This window comes from Rhinatrema bivittatum, chromosome 5, assembly GCF_901001135.1.
Source record: "Rhinatrema bivittatum chromosome 5, aRhiBiv1.1, whole genome shotgun sequence".
Classification (NCBI taxonomy): domain Eukaryota; kingdom Metazoa; phylum Chordata; class Amphibia; order Gymnophiona; family Rhinatrematidae; genus Rhinatrema; species Rhinatrema bivittatum.
In genome coordinates, this window is record NC_042619.1 from 321604488 (window position 1) to 321619343 (window position 14856).

Sequence of the window (14856 nt, forward strand, 5' to 3'; positions counted from 1 at the left end):
ATTAAACTGTAGCTTCATGTTTTTATTTTTTAATTACCTGAACACAGGATTGACTAATGACATGACGTGCAAAGCATAATCTTCTCTTTGCTTCTTTTCATTTTTTTTAAATCTACTTGTAGGGCATGAAAGATAATGGTCCACTGAGTTGTATTTTCTAGATGGAAAGTCACTTCAGCAGGCTAGTCTTACCAGGTTAAGCAAAAACACAACTACAGATAATATATCAGTATTTCATCATATATACGGATTTCTTGTTTCAGTTAGCATTTGCCCTTTGTACATTTTTCTCATCCTGCCAGTCTGGTTTCAAAACAGATCCCTTCTGCTTTCGTTGAGCACACATGTGAACAGCAGTCCCATGTTGCATTTTCAGTGTTAGCCTGTAGGACAGGGAATACTTTATCTGATATCTCATGACAAAAAGACAAGTCAATTCTCATTGTTTTTGTGCAGCAAAGCTTAAGTTTCACAAATTGCAGAGTGAAGTCAGGGCTCAGCTGAATTCTCTTAGCGAAATGATTTCTAGTTTGCTAATCGGTGTTATTGTACAGAGAATCTTTGCTGTTTTGAGTCCCAGCTCTGGTTACTATCTGCTACAGCAGCTGAAATGTAACTTAACCCAGAAGTATCCACCTGTGACCTGTGAGCCCGCCCCCCTCGGGGAGAGAGGGAGGGAAGAGTGTGAAAGAGGGAGGTGGGGAAGGGAAAGGAAGAGAGAAGAGGGGGTGGGGCGAAAATAGAGTTGAATGATTGAACTTTCTTTCTTAATTTCTTCTGTGTTGTGGATCCCCCTTATTCTTGCTGACTGCCGATCGCCCTTGCAGTGGAGCTTTATCTGGCCGCCGTCGCCTGCTCTTTCTCTCCCTCTCTCCTTCCCAGCTCCCAGCCATGTGGCTCCAGGGTCCCGGAGCACTCCTGCCCCTCTATCTGTGGATTACGGAGGTTTCCTGGAGCTGCCGCGCTGCCTCGTCCGGGCTGGGCGCTGCTGCCGCCGCCGCCCGCAGATACGACGAGTCTGTCTCGGCTCTGAGCGTTTACAGAGCCAGATGCACCTCCAGGTGTCTCAGCCTCCACCTCACGCGCATCTCTGCCTTCTTCAAGCATTTCCAGGTACCTTCGGCAGCTCCCCGTCCCCCTTCCCCACATCCTCTGTACGATCGCCGCTGCCTCCGAGGAGTGCTGCTTCTTATCACGAACAGTGCCAGCAAAGTTCTCGGCTCGGCAATGCCCAAGGCTCTCTCCCTTGTTTACCCCCAAGTTGTTACTATTGGGACCCTCAGCTCTTTAGCGCGCCGCTGGACCGTGAACGCGCTGTGAGTGTGTCTGCTGGCAGGATTAGAGTAACTGTGCTCTCAGCCATCACAACCCTCATGATCATGTAACTTGTTACCCCTTTTCTAAAAGAACGTAGTGGTTGAAAATAATACCTCTTGTTACTTAATGCCATTGGAGTGCTGGAATGACCTTTCTTGAGAGCTTTGCAATGCGTGCCTGATGGTGCTGTATGTAAGGAGGAGAGGACTGACTGGCCAGTGTGGGTGTTCTAGTTTTCTGCCCGGATTTAGTTTCCTTGTTAAGATCTTCGATGCTTATCTTGTCACGAATAGGATGTGTATCCTGAAGCGTGATGAGCTTTCAGTTTGCCTGTTTTTAAGAGTCCCTAATGATGAGTTTAAATGTGGAATGTTCCAAGTTCATTCCGGGATTTGTTCGGTGTTGGGTAAAGTAGTTTAGAGCCAGTCGTGAAAATGGTTGCAGGGCAAAAGTTTGACATCACATTCAGAGCGTATTCTGTGTGACTCTCTCTTTTTTTTATTTAATGTCCTGCTCTGGCTTTTTAAAATATTAACAAGCGCATCGATAATCACCAAGACAATCTATCACCTTTCAATTCATTATTAGCCTGATGGTGGGGCAAAAGCTTTTGTGTACTGCAATAAATAATTTTGGAAGAAAGTGTGGAAGCAACTTCTGGTTATTTAAGAAGGTTAGAAATGTAGGTTTTCGTGATGCAGTTGGGAGTAATAAAGGGAGATGTGAAAAGAACTGGGGATAAAATTGTGTAACCATGTCCCCGAGCTCTGTTAAGGACATCACATCTCTGGCAAGTTATTTCTCCGAACTCATTTGTCTCAGGCAGAAGATCTCACCTGTTCTGTCAGATGGCGTTATGGCGACCAGAAGCCAAAAAGTGACCTTTCTGTAAAGCATTTCTGCCCCCTGAGAGAACATGCGCTCCTGAATAGGGGCACAGGCACAGTCGGCGTGACAAGTGCCGAGTCTCACTTGGTGTACATGTTACTTAATAAACATCCATCAAGGAATGCAGCAAAAGCCCATGCTCCAGCAAGAGCTTACACTTCAACAAAGGGTGCTTTTTTACAGGATTAGGGACATTGATTGCTTTCATGTGGCTGAATTTAGAGTTCATGCGCCTCCGAAAGCCCGATCTCGTCGGGACGCGAAGATTCGCCTTTAATATTTAGTTGTGGTTAGTAAATAAAGCTGCTGTTCAGAACCTCGTACTATGTTACTGTGTTCCCCAAGTTTGAAAGCAGCGGGGAAGGCAGATATGGGTGTAATAGAAGGCAGGAGAAAGGACTCGGTGTATCTGTCTCTACTGAAGTCAGACAACGTCCTGTTGGGTTTTATAGTGGCATAAGCTCCTTCCTAGGGGAGCTGAAGCCAAACTGAATAGGGGAGCTATTAAAACAGTGTATTATCCCGGGGAGGTATTATTAAAGGGCTGCCAGCTTCACACTCTCATTAGCGGGTGATCTGGCCACTTTCCCTCCCAGCCAAAGGGATTTTTGTTCTTTTCTTGGCTTGACTCCTCTGAAGTAGAACTGCTGAGCGATTCCAGAGATCGGCACAATAAGCGATTACATTATAACTAGCGGGTGTGAAATAAGAGGTCAATTACCCAGTAAAGTCTTAATAAGTGACTGTTTTTGTAAATCGATTGCCAATCCATTCTTGGAGCCCTGGCAGTGTTCTCCTAAAATGTAGAGTAATTGATCTAAATTACAGAGATTAGGCTTGCAGGACTTGAAGGGGACTGCACAGTTATGAAGGTAGCAGGACCGTGTGCAGAACGTTAGTCGCCTTACTTTCTTTTAAAGTAAGGGACATGTATCCCTGTTGTAATCCATAAGGACAGCCAAATATCTGTAACTAATACAAGGCCATCCAGGCAGAAATAATTTTATTAAATAATGTAGAAGGAAAAGTCGCTCATATTCAAGCACAAGTTAACAGGTTCTGCATGACCTTTTACATACTTGAGACTCTCTCTCCTTCTGTTTGATTTCAAGATCATTCTTGTGACCTTGGGCAAGTCACTTTACCCTCCATTACTTCAGGTACAAACTTAGATTGTAAGCCCTCTGGGGATAGGGAAATACCTACAGTACCTGAATATAAACCGATGTGATATCTCAGATCGAATGTCAGTATATAAAAATAAATATTTAATTGGTTATATTTTCTAGTACCAGAATGTACCATGATTAGTTTTAAAAACAAATGTTACCTGAGGCCTGTTTTAAATGTATGGCGCAGAGCAACCTGCACAGGTGCCACAAGTAACCATGGCCATGCCGCACCAGTCCCATGCACTTTCCTGGGGGAGGAGGGAGGTGATGAGCTGGTATTGTCAGGCCTGGGTTCAGGGGGGAAACATCTGTGCAGTACTCTTCCAGCTCCCCCCCCCCCCCCCACCACCAGGATCAAGGATTAGTGGGGGCAGAGATCTAGGGTGTAGGATAAGGTGAATGATAGCTGGCCAGGCTCCTCCTTCCTGCTTCCCGATCCATGTGAGATAAATGGAGCAGTCCACCCACTCACCCATCCTTTTATGATGGATGTACATGAGCAGTTAGTCAACATTTGTATTAATGAAATTTAAATATGAATTCTTTCCTTATGTTATGTACACTTCTTTGGGCTGCTAATCTGGTATTGTCAATGTTGCAGTTGGGTGGGGATACCCGAGCCTTAGGCGGGGGTTAAGGTTGAGCAGTGTCATCTGCAACAAGGCTAATGCTAGAATGGCTGGGGATCGTCTGACACCTGGGCTCTAGGCTCTGATATAGCATTAGGCTGGTGACCCCTGATTCAGCCATGCCACAGGCCTGGAGGGCTGACCATCTTACTTGCATGGGGTGGAATGTTTGTAAGGCCTGGCTCTACTTCCTCTGCCTGGATGACTCCTGGTCCCAGGTAGGTTGGCGTTCCTGCTCACATGGGTCATGCTGCTTCAAAGGCCCAGCCCTGCAAGAAATATTTGTAGATATGTATACAGTGCACTCAGAAAGTAGTCAGACCCCTTCACTTTTTCCACATTTTGTTACATTACAGCCTTATTCTAAAATGGATAATATGTATGTTTTCCCTCCTCAACACCCCATAATGACAAAATAAAATCAGGTTGTAGAAATTTGTGCCAATTAATTAAAAATTTTAAAAAACTGAAAAATATCACATTTACATAAGTGTTCAGACCCTTTACTCAGTACTTTTGAGGCACCATTTGCAGTGATTCAGCCTCAAGTCATCTTGGGTATGATACTTGGCACACCTGGGTTTGGGAATTTTCTCCCATTCTTCTCTGCAGATCCTCTCAAGATCTGTCAGGTTGGATGGGGAGCATCTATGTGTAAGTAAGTTTAGGGGTGCAGGGACCTGTCTGCTACAGGACTCTTCCAGTTACCCTCCCACTTTACTTCACGATCCTGTTCAGGAAAAAGAAAACATGTTCTCAGAAATAGACTTTTATTTATCAGATTTGACAGGATTTAGCATTAGAAGATAAGAACAATTCCTGTCTCTAAAATCCTGGCCACTAAGCATCAGTTTACCTTAAAGAAAGTTCTGTACCATGGGTGGTTCAGACATGCCATAAACCTTAGCCTGCTTAATATATTAATAGTTATGGCTAATTTACTTACCCCTGGTCCTAACTTCAGGTGATACCCCTCTGTTCACTTCTGAAGCAGATGCTGGTTGGAGGTCTGGAGAATGTGGGCATGGGGAGAAGGCTTGCTTCCTAGGTTATGTACTGGCAGAGCTGGCAGGCAGTCTGGGAAGGAGGCTTGATTCTGGGTCTGGGGCTTGCTCTCGACTCCTCACCATCTCAGATTCTGTGTCACTCTCTGACCCTAAGCAGGGCGTTTCCTCTCTCCAGTCCCTTGGCCACACCTAGTCTTCTCCCTCCTCAATAGCAGGAGGTGCTGGGCTGCTTTGGGTTCACTTCTTTTTTTTTTTTTCCCTTTTTACATGTTATTTGCCCCCTGTCTTATACTTCCCAATTGATAAATATGCATAAGCTCATGCATAATCATAGTGGGTGGAGGGTCTTTGCTGCATTGCAGGGCTTTTCTCCTCTCCCCTTTTCTTCGGGGGTGGGGGTCCTTGCCACATTGCAGGTCTTGGTTTTATTTACCCAGACTCTTACAAACATGCAGATCTTGATAAGCATCCTTCAGTGTAAAGTTCTCATCTTAGCAAAGTTTCTTCTCTTGAGCTGTGACTGTGTTTTTGGGGCCTGTCAGCATGCTTGTTTGTCTCTTTGGCTACATTGATTCATATTAGGTGCTTTCAGTGGAAAAACATGGGATATCTCCCTACATATGCATAACTATTTTCAGGTGTGTCAAGAGACGTTCAATTGGGTTCAAGTCTGGGCTCTGTCTGGGCCACTCAAGGACATTCACAGACTTGTACTGAAGCCACTCCTGCGAGTCTTTGCTGTCAGCTTAGAGTCATTGTCCTCTTGGAAGATGAATATTTACCCTAGTCTGAGGTTCAGAGAGATCTGGAGCAGGTTTTCATCAAGGATCTCTGTACTTTGCTCTGTTCATCTTCCATCAATCCTGATTAGTCTCCTAGTTCTTGTAGCTGAAAAACATCCCCACAGCATGATGCTGCCACCACCATCATGCTTCACCATAGGTATGATATTTGCTAAGGTGATGAGATTTGCCTGATTTCCTCCAGACATGAAACTTGGCATTCAGGCCAAAGAGTTGAATCTTGGTTTAATCAGACCCCAGAATCTTGTTTCTCATGCTCTGAGAGTCCTTTAAGTGCCTTTTGGCAAACTCCAAGTGGGCTGTCATGTGACTTTTAATGAGGAGTGGCTTCAGTCTGGTCACTCTATCATAAAGGACTGATTGATGGAGTGCTGCAGAGATATTTGTCCTTCTGGAAGTTTATCCCATCTCTACAGAGGAACTGGAGTTCTGTCATAGAGACCATCGAGTTTTTGGTCACCTCCCTGATCAAAGCCCTTTTTCTCCAATTGCTTAGTTTGAGTGGGCAGCCAACTCTAGGAAGAGTCCTGTTGATTCCAAGCTTCTTCCATTTAAGAATGATGGAGGCCACTGCATTCTTCGGGATCTTCAATGCTCAGCAATCATTGAGGTAGATCTTAAAAACAAAAGTACACTGGATTTTATAAGATATGCGCGTAGCCGCCCGTATCTTATAAAATCCGGGGTTGGCGCGTGCAAGGCTGTGCAAAATCGGCAGCCTGCGCGTGCTGAGCCGCGCAGCCTGCCTCCGTTCCCTCCGAGGCTGCCCTGAAATTGGAGCGGCCTCGGAGGGAACTTTCCTTCCGCGTCCCCCCACCTTCCCCTCCCTCCCCCTACCTTTGTTGGGCAAGTTACGCCTGCTTGAAGCAGGCGTAACTTGCACGTGCCACCTCGGCATCCCCCGGCATAGGCCACAGGGCCGGGGAACTCGGGACTGCCCTCCCAGCCCGCCCCCGAACCGTCGCCACACCCCCGGACCCACCCCGGACCGCCCCTGACCCTGGACATGCCCCCGGAGATGCCCTCGGACACACCTCCTCCCGCTCCTTTTACGAGGCCCCGGGACTTACGCGCATCCTGGGGCTTTGCGCGCGCCGGCAGCCTATGCAAAATAGGCGCGCGAGTGCCCTGCGCGCATAAATCCTGCAGGATTTATGTGCGCAGGGCTTTTAAAATCTAGCCCTTTGTGTATCCTTCCCCAGATCTTACCTTGACACAATCCTGTCCTGGAGGTTTACAAACAATTCCTTTGACTTCATGGCTTTGATTTTGTTCTGAATGCATTGTCAACTGTGAACTCTATATAGATAGGTGTGTGCCTTTCCAAATCATGTCCAATCTATTGAATTTACCACAGGTGGAATTGAATCGTTACGATCCCCCCTGTTGCTGCGCTACAGGAGGTATCTCACCTTCTCTTCCGGAGGCCGCTCCGAAGCCAGGGCCTCGCCTGTGTACCATCCAGGATTTGTTCCAGGACCTGGGAGGCCTAGCTGTTCCTGAGGCCTGCCTGTGGCTTGCTTGGCTGCATTTGGACTTCCTGATTCCGGCCATGCCCTTCTCCCTAGGGGCCGGCCCACGGCACTCCACCTCAGTTATAGGGCCAGCAAGGGGCGGTCCAGGCAAACTCCTCCCAGGGAGTTGCCTACCTCCTGCAGTATAAAAGGACTCTCATTTCACTTCCTACTTGCCTTCGGATTGGGTTCTACAGTTGCCTGTAACCTCTCCCGATCCAGGTCCTCCGTGGTCTTGCCTGCTTTGATGGCTCCTTGTCCTGTCTCTGCCTTGATGTCTGTTCCTGAAGTTGCCTTGATGTTTATTCCTGATGTTGCCTGATGTCTATACCTGATCCAGTTCCTGATCCAGTTCCGGATGTTCTGCCCTATGTCTTCGTCTGGCTCCTGAGCCTTCTGTCCTGTTGGGCCCTGGAGTGGCCAACAGGAGGGATTTGTCCCTGTGCTCTGGAGCTTCCCTTCCTGCCAGCCGATGGGGCTTCGGATGTCATTGGTCCCGGCATCGGAGTTCCTTCTCGCCTGGATCTTCCCTGTGCTCTCCCGCTCTCAGCGTGGTCCGCGACCAGCCTTCCTGGGCTGTGTAGGGCGCGTATGGGATGGGGTGGTCCGCGACTCAGTCCCGCGGGTGGGCTGAGTAGGGCGCCCTGAGGGACAGTGCCCATGTCTTCCTTCCAGCCCTTGCCTCTGATGTCTCTGCACCAGCCCTTGCCTCTGATGTCTCTGCAGCAGCCCTTGTCTCTGATGTCTTTGCACCAGCCCTTGTCTTCGATGTCTGCACCAGCCCTCATCTAAGATGTCTTCCGTGTACTAAGGACTCTGTCTGCCCTCGTCCTCTGTCTGGCCTGCGGCCCTTTGCCGTTACCCAGCGGCAGGTCCGAAAGGGCTTGGAACAGTCAGAGGACCGTTCATCAACCAACATTGCGTTGCTGGTTGCCATGGGCGTGCAGGTCCGGCTGAGGGTCAGACTCCGCTGCTTAACCCCTGCTTCAGTACCCGCCTGGCTCACCATGCCTGCACCGGCTCACCTCCCACGGTGTGGCTGGGGCTCCTCCCTAGCTCTCGCCGTGGCTCAAGGGCTCACACCACCTGCTCTAGAGACGGCCGTGCTCCTCGCGCCTACGATAGTACCCGAGGGCCTCCAAACCCTCGGCCCGTCAGCGGCATGGCGGACGCGCCCGTAACATCAAGCTTGAGAATCCTCTCAAGGACGATCAATGGAAACAGAATGCACCTGAGCTCTGAGTGTCATAGCCAAGGATCTAAATACTTATGTAAATGTGATATCTCAGGTTTGTTTTTTTTTAATTAATTAGCACAAATTTCTAAAAACCTGATTTCACTTTGTCATTATGGGGTATTGTGTGTAGACTAAGGAGGAAAAACGTGCATATTATGCATTTTAGAATAAGGCTGTAACATAACAAAATGTGGAAAAAGTGACGGGGTCTGAATACTTTCTGAATGCACTGTACAACAGGGACTTGGGTATGTGTTATGTTTAAGGAAGGATGTGAACCCCTGGGCTGAGATGAGCGATGTCTCCGCCCACAGGGAGGAGCCCTGTGAGCCTCACTGTCAGCAGGCACAATCTCAGTGATGTGGACACAGCTAGGAATGAAATAGGAAGGAAAAAGTAGTCTTCACAGAAATGAAAATATATTCGTACAGTCCTGGACAATGGGAATTAGCCAGAGTGAGACCCAGCTGAGAAGATCCGGTAGTGGCCCCCGGAGTGGGGTACGCCGGGGATCCCCTCTGACGAGCGTAGGCAGCTTCAGGAATACAGTAGGGATGTGAATCGTTTTTTGACGATTTAAAATATCGTCCGATATATTTTAAATCGTCAAAAATCGTTAGGGCCACGATACAATACCAATTCCCCCGATTTATCGTCAAAAAATCGTAAATCAGGGGAAGAGGGAGGGCAGGAAAACCGGCACACTAAAACCCCCTAAAACCCACCCCCGACCCTTTAAATTAAATCCCCCACCCTCCCGAACCCCCCCCAAATGCTTTAAATTACCTGGGGATCCAGCGGCGGTCCGGAACGGCAGCGGTCCGGAACGGCCCCCTCAATTGAATCGTGTTGTCTTCAGCCGGCGCCATTTTCCAAAATGGCGGCGCAAAATGGCGGCGGCCATAGACCAACACGATTCGACTGCAGGAGGTCGTTCCGGACCCCCGCTGGACTTTTGGCAAGTCTTGTGGGGGTCAGGAGGCCCCCCCAAGCTGGCCAAAAGTTCCTGGGGGTCCAGCGGGGGTCCGGGAGCGATTTCCTGCCGCGAATCGTTTTCCGTACGGAAAATGGCGCCGGCAGGAGATCGACTGCAGGAGGTCGTTCAGCGGTGGTCCGGAACCCCCGCTGAACGACCTCCTGCAGTCGATCTCCTGCCGGCGCCATTTTCCGTACGGAAAACGATTCGCGGCAGGAAATCGCTCCCGGACCCCCGCTGGACCCCCAGGAACTTTTGGCCAGCTTGGGGGGGCCTCCTGACCCCCACAAGACTTGCCAAAAGTCCAGCGGGGGTCCGGAACGACCTCCTGCAGTCGAATCGTGTTGGTCTATGGCCGCCGCCATTTTGCGCCGCCATTTTGGAAAATGGCGCCGGCTGAAGGCAACACGATTCAATTGAGGGGGCCGTTCCGGACCGCCGCTGGATCCCCAGGTAATTTAAAGCACAGATGCAGCTTTGATTTCCTTAAGAGAAGCGGGACACGGGAGTTGGATAAACCTGTCTTACACAAACAGTGCAGTTAGCCACCTTTGGGCAAACTCAGCTGGAGCTAAGCTAATGAAATATATTAGGGAAAAAATTAAGTAGAGCAAGAAATAAGACCGCCGCCGTTCCGGACCGCCGCTGGATCCCCAGGTAATTTAAAGCATTTGGGGGGGGGGTTCGGGAGGGTGGGGGATTTAATTTAAAGGGTCGGGGGTGGGTTTTAGGGGGTTTTAGTGTGCCGGCTCACGATTTTAACGATTTTCACGATACTTTACACACCCAAACGGCAACAATACGATTCCCTCCCTTTCCCGGCCGAAATCGATCGTTAAGACGATTGAGGACACGGTTCACATCTCTAGAATACAGATCCGGTAGTGGCCCGCGGAGCGGGGTATGCCGAGGATGTCTGTACAGTAGATGCTGAAGAACTGGTAGTGATGCCGGAACCTGGAAGTGGCTCCTGTAGATGGTGTGTAGGTATTCCGTAGAGCAGGAAGGTGAATGACTTCCACAGAAGAAAGGTGGTAGTAGCCCGAGGATCGGGGTACGCGGCGTGGAATCCACAATGCAGTCTGAATAGTAGAAGTTAGTAGAAGTACTCAAAATAGGTGGTTCCTGGAGAGAGATAGAGACCTAAGAAGCAGGTCCAGTAGCAGTCAGGCAGGAAGGCCCTCTGAGGAGCGGATAGCCGGGAACGCAGGGGAGCCCCTGAGGAGTGGGTACTCAGAGCATCCGTATGCCAAGACCGAGTCAGGAACAGGAAGTCCTTGAAAGTGGAGAATACACAAGACGGAACTCCTTGCTAACTCGAGGAAGGCAAGGGCAGGTCAGATTAAATACACTGGTGGGTTGACGTCATCAGGCGGGGACGCCCCCGAGGTTCCCGCCATGACGTGTTCAAATGAGGCCCTTGCGCGCATGAGTCTAGGTAACTCCGGGTCCAAGATGGCGGTCGGCTGTGCCCATGCTGTCCCGGGAACGTCGGAGAGGTTGGCGTGGACTGGAAGAGACCGCCATTCTTCCCAGACTTGATGGAGTGGGGAAGAAAGAGTTGAGAATGAGAGGTCGCAGCAGTCTGAGACCGACAGGCGTAACAATACCTAGGTTAGATTCTTTTGTCAAGGCTCATGAATAAAGCTGTGGCCTTTATTATTCCACTCAAATAACTGTTTCTGAGTGTTAACTGAGTTGAGTATTTCTCAAATACATGTGGGCCCAGATGTGCCATGGTTACACGTGTGCTATCCTAAATTTATGCCTCACTCATTCCTCCTTTCTTCCACTGCCTGACCTCCAAGGAGAGGATGTTCACTTACAGTTGAAAACAGGGCCACAACTTTATTTGTATAGCTTTTAAATATACTGCATCTTAGAAACTTGTGCAACTTAGGTATAGATGCCAGCAGTCTGATTAAAACATTTTAATATCTTCCTGGGAACTGCTTCCCAGGGCTTAATTTGATCTCCGCTCTGCCTTTGGCTGCCTTTAAGAGGCTGGTCAGTCAAAGCCTCTGCCATGGCTGTCACTGGGCCTTCCCTTTTCAAATTGGATTTTATTTGTGTCTAAACCTTTCAGGTCAAGTGGAGTCGCTGCCTCATAGAGCCAGAGATTATGGATGAAACTGAGCCACCAGTCCCTGAAGGGATCCTTTCCAGTAGTTGGATCACCTGTAGCCGGCCTGACCTGACAATGCCCACCTTGCCTGCTACTAATTGCTGCTGGTTAATGCCCCCTCCCCCCTCTCCCCCCCCCCCACCAGTGACTCTGTCATCTCTAACCCCCATCCCACTGTATTATTTTACTCATCCCCTTTTCCATTCAAACGCCCACCCCCAAGAGTAGGCAGGTAGTCAGTTGTCCCCTTTTCTCCCCACACATGCTTTGGTATTCCCCACTTTCCCCTCAGCCTGCCTTCCAACTCCCTGTTCTGTAGAAAGATTTCCTGGTGAGGCCAGTGTTGATGGCTGGGCCAGTGCCATTTAATGGTGTTCCTGCCCAGTGTTGATGGCTGGGGTCGGTGCCATGTTAATGGTGCTCCTGCCCAGTGTTGATGGCTGGGGTCGGTGCCATGTTAATGGTGTTCCTGCCCAGTGTTGATGGCTGGGGTCGGTGCCATGTTAATGGTGCTCCTGCCCAGTGTTGATGGCTGGGGTCGGTGCCATGTTAATGGTGCTCCTGCCCAGTGTTGATGGCTGGGGTCGGTGCCATGTTAATGGTGCTCCTGGCCAGTGTTGATGGCTGGGGTCGGTGCCATGTTAATGGTGCTCCTGGCCAGTGTTGATGGCTGGGGTCGGTGCCATGTTAATGGTGCTCCTGGCCAGTGTTGATGGCTGGGGTCGGTGCCATTTAATGGTGCTCCTGCCCAGTGTTGATGGCTGGGGTCGGTGCCATTTAATGGTGCTCCTGCCCAGTGTTGATGGCTGGGCCAGTGCCATTTAATGGTGCTCCTGGCCAGTGTTGATGGCTGGGGACGGTGCCATGTTAATGGTGCTCCTGCCCAGTGTTGATGGCTGGGGTCGGTGCCATGTTAATGGTGCTCCTGGCCAGTGTTGATGGCTGGGGTCGGTGCCATGTTAATGGTGCTCCTGCCCAGTGTTGATGGCTGGGGTCGGTGCCATGTTAATGGTGCTCCTGGCCAGTGTTGATGGCTGGGCTCGGTGCCATGTTAATGGTGCTCCTGGCCAGTGTTGATGGCTGGGGTCGGTGCCATGTTAATGGTGCTCCTGGCCAGTGTTGATGGCTGGGGTCGGTGCCATGTTAATGGTGCTCCTGGCCAGTGTTGATGGCTGGGGCCGGTGCCATGTTAATGATGTTCCTGCCCAGTGTTGATGGCTGGGCTCGGTGCCATGTTAATGGTGTTCCTGGCCAGTGTTGATGGCTGGGGACAGTGCCATGTTAATGTGCTCCTGGCCAGTGTTGATGGCTGGGGACGGTGCCATGTTAATGGTGCTCCTGCCCAGTGTTGATGGCTGGGGGCGGTGCCATGTTAATGGTGCTCCTGCCCAGTGTTGATGGCTGGGGACGGTGCCATGTTAATGGTGTTCCTGCCCAGTGTTGATGGCTGGGGTCGGTGCCATGTTAATGGTGCTTCTGGCCAGTGTTGATGGCTGGGGCCGGTGCCATGTTAATGGGGCTCCTGGCCAGTGTTGATGGCTGGGCTCGGTGCCATGTTAATGGGGCTTCTGGCCAGTGTTGCCAAGAGCTTCAACCTATCAAGTGGTAGCAACAGGTTACGGATGGTGACCTGCACAGCAATACATCTGTGTCATTAGCGTCTTTTTTTTTTTTTTTTTTTGACTGATTCTTTCTAGTTAAACAGAAGTAAAAATAGGGAAACAAGAACTTTGAGTTTTTTTATATGCTGCTCTTTTTGCTTCCATGACAATATTCCAGTAGAGGCTTGGGTTTGGGAATGGGCAATTATATGTGGTGGGCAATTATATCCCAAAGGTTCTGAAAGGCTGAAAGGGAAGTTACGTGTGCATGAATAGGACTAAAAGCTCACTACCAAGCAGGCTATATTAAATTTCTAAGTATTATTGTAGGACTTAATGAATGTTGTTTTGAAAGTTACACTGTTGCTGTTGTAGTTGTGTGATACTCAATTGATGGATGCTATATATCTTGTTATGGGTGTCACATGTCCACAGTAATTACCATCAGCATATGCCTGTTACTATATCTAAGGATATTTTTCCCCTACTGAAATGTATAAGTAGGACATTTTTGCTTAAAACATTGACTTATCGGGCATACACATATTTCTGTCTGTAATGCGAAAAGAGATTTTCTGGTTTTATCTGTAGTTCTAAACTAAATAACCGACTACTAGCCTCCAGGGAACGATCACGCCAGTCACAGAGTCGGGCCAAAAAGGACTTCTCAGCTCACTTTTGTCCTAAACTTGACCCTTTAAGTTAAAAGCAGTCATGTTCTTCCCCATAATATTCGCTCATTGGTGCCACTCTCAATCAGGGTCAGTATAAAGCCTAGCTTTAATTATTTGCAATCAACAAATTGTCAGTGAGGAAGACCTTTCAGCAATAGTGGTTATGTTGCTTTTACTGCTAAAATGAGCAGTTCTGGTTTTCTCGTTCCCAGTGCAAATATCAAATCGCAGAAACACCCTCATTACTGAATTAGCAGGTTGAGAGGCATAACTATGGTTCTGTGCCCCATGGGACACAACCACCGTTTTTGGCTAGTGTGCATGACCTTTGGAGAAAGAAGTTAGAGACCACAGAAAGCAAAATCTACACTTTTTGGAATCTAAATGTACTTTATGTAGGCGAAATGCACTGTCCAGAATGATTTCTTTTAGGCACTTTGAGCTTACAAGCCCCCTTCAGTAGGTAAAGCAGTGTAGTATTCAGAAAAAGTACTTTTAGGCCCAATGACTTGCCCACATTAGGAAACGTGTACTTTTATACTATGGTTTAGAAAAGCAGATTAAAAAAAGGAAATGGTGGAAACTTGGAAAGTAAAGTTTGTAGGTGTTGACTTTTAGATCATAACTGATCCATAGCAAACCAAGTGCACCCATCTCAAACTATCAAACTCCTGCTCAGGCCCAGCTTTTGGGTACAGCGATCAGGGCAGTTGGCTGGGGTGCCGTGCAATAAGGAGTCACCACCAGCACTGTTCCCTGTGATGCATGCATACTTGCCAAGTATAATTCCTGAAGCAGCACGTCAGGCTGTGCAGACCCAGATCTTCTGCCAGCAAGGGAGTGATAGGAACAGCAGGAGCTCATGCTGCTTCTGTGACTGTTACTTCTCATCAGTGCTGCCCTGTGAGCATGC

At 48.9% G+C, this 14856-nt stretch overlaps 1 protein-coding gene across 1 annotated transcript in view; it reads left to right on the forward strand.

Moving 5' to 3' along the window:
- The first annotated feature begins 750 nt into the window (after positions 1–750).
- Positions 751–14856, forward strand: part of ANOS1 (anosmin 1) — a 464829-nt gene continuing 450723 nt past the window's right edge. The window contains exon 1 of the mRNA XM_029604378.1: positions 751–1113. Within this exon, the coding sequence (XP_029460238.1) occupies positions 892–1113 (222 nt within the window). The 5' untranslated portion in view covers positions 751–891. The remainder of the gene's footprint in view (positions 1114–14856) is intronic.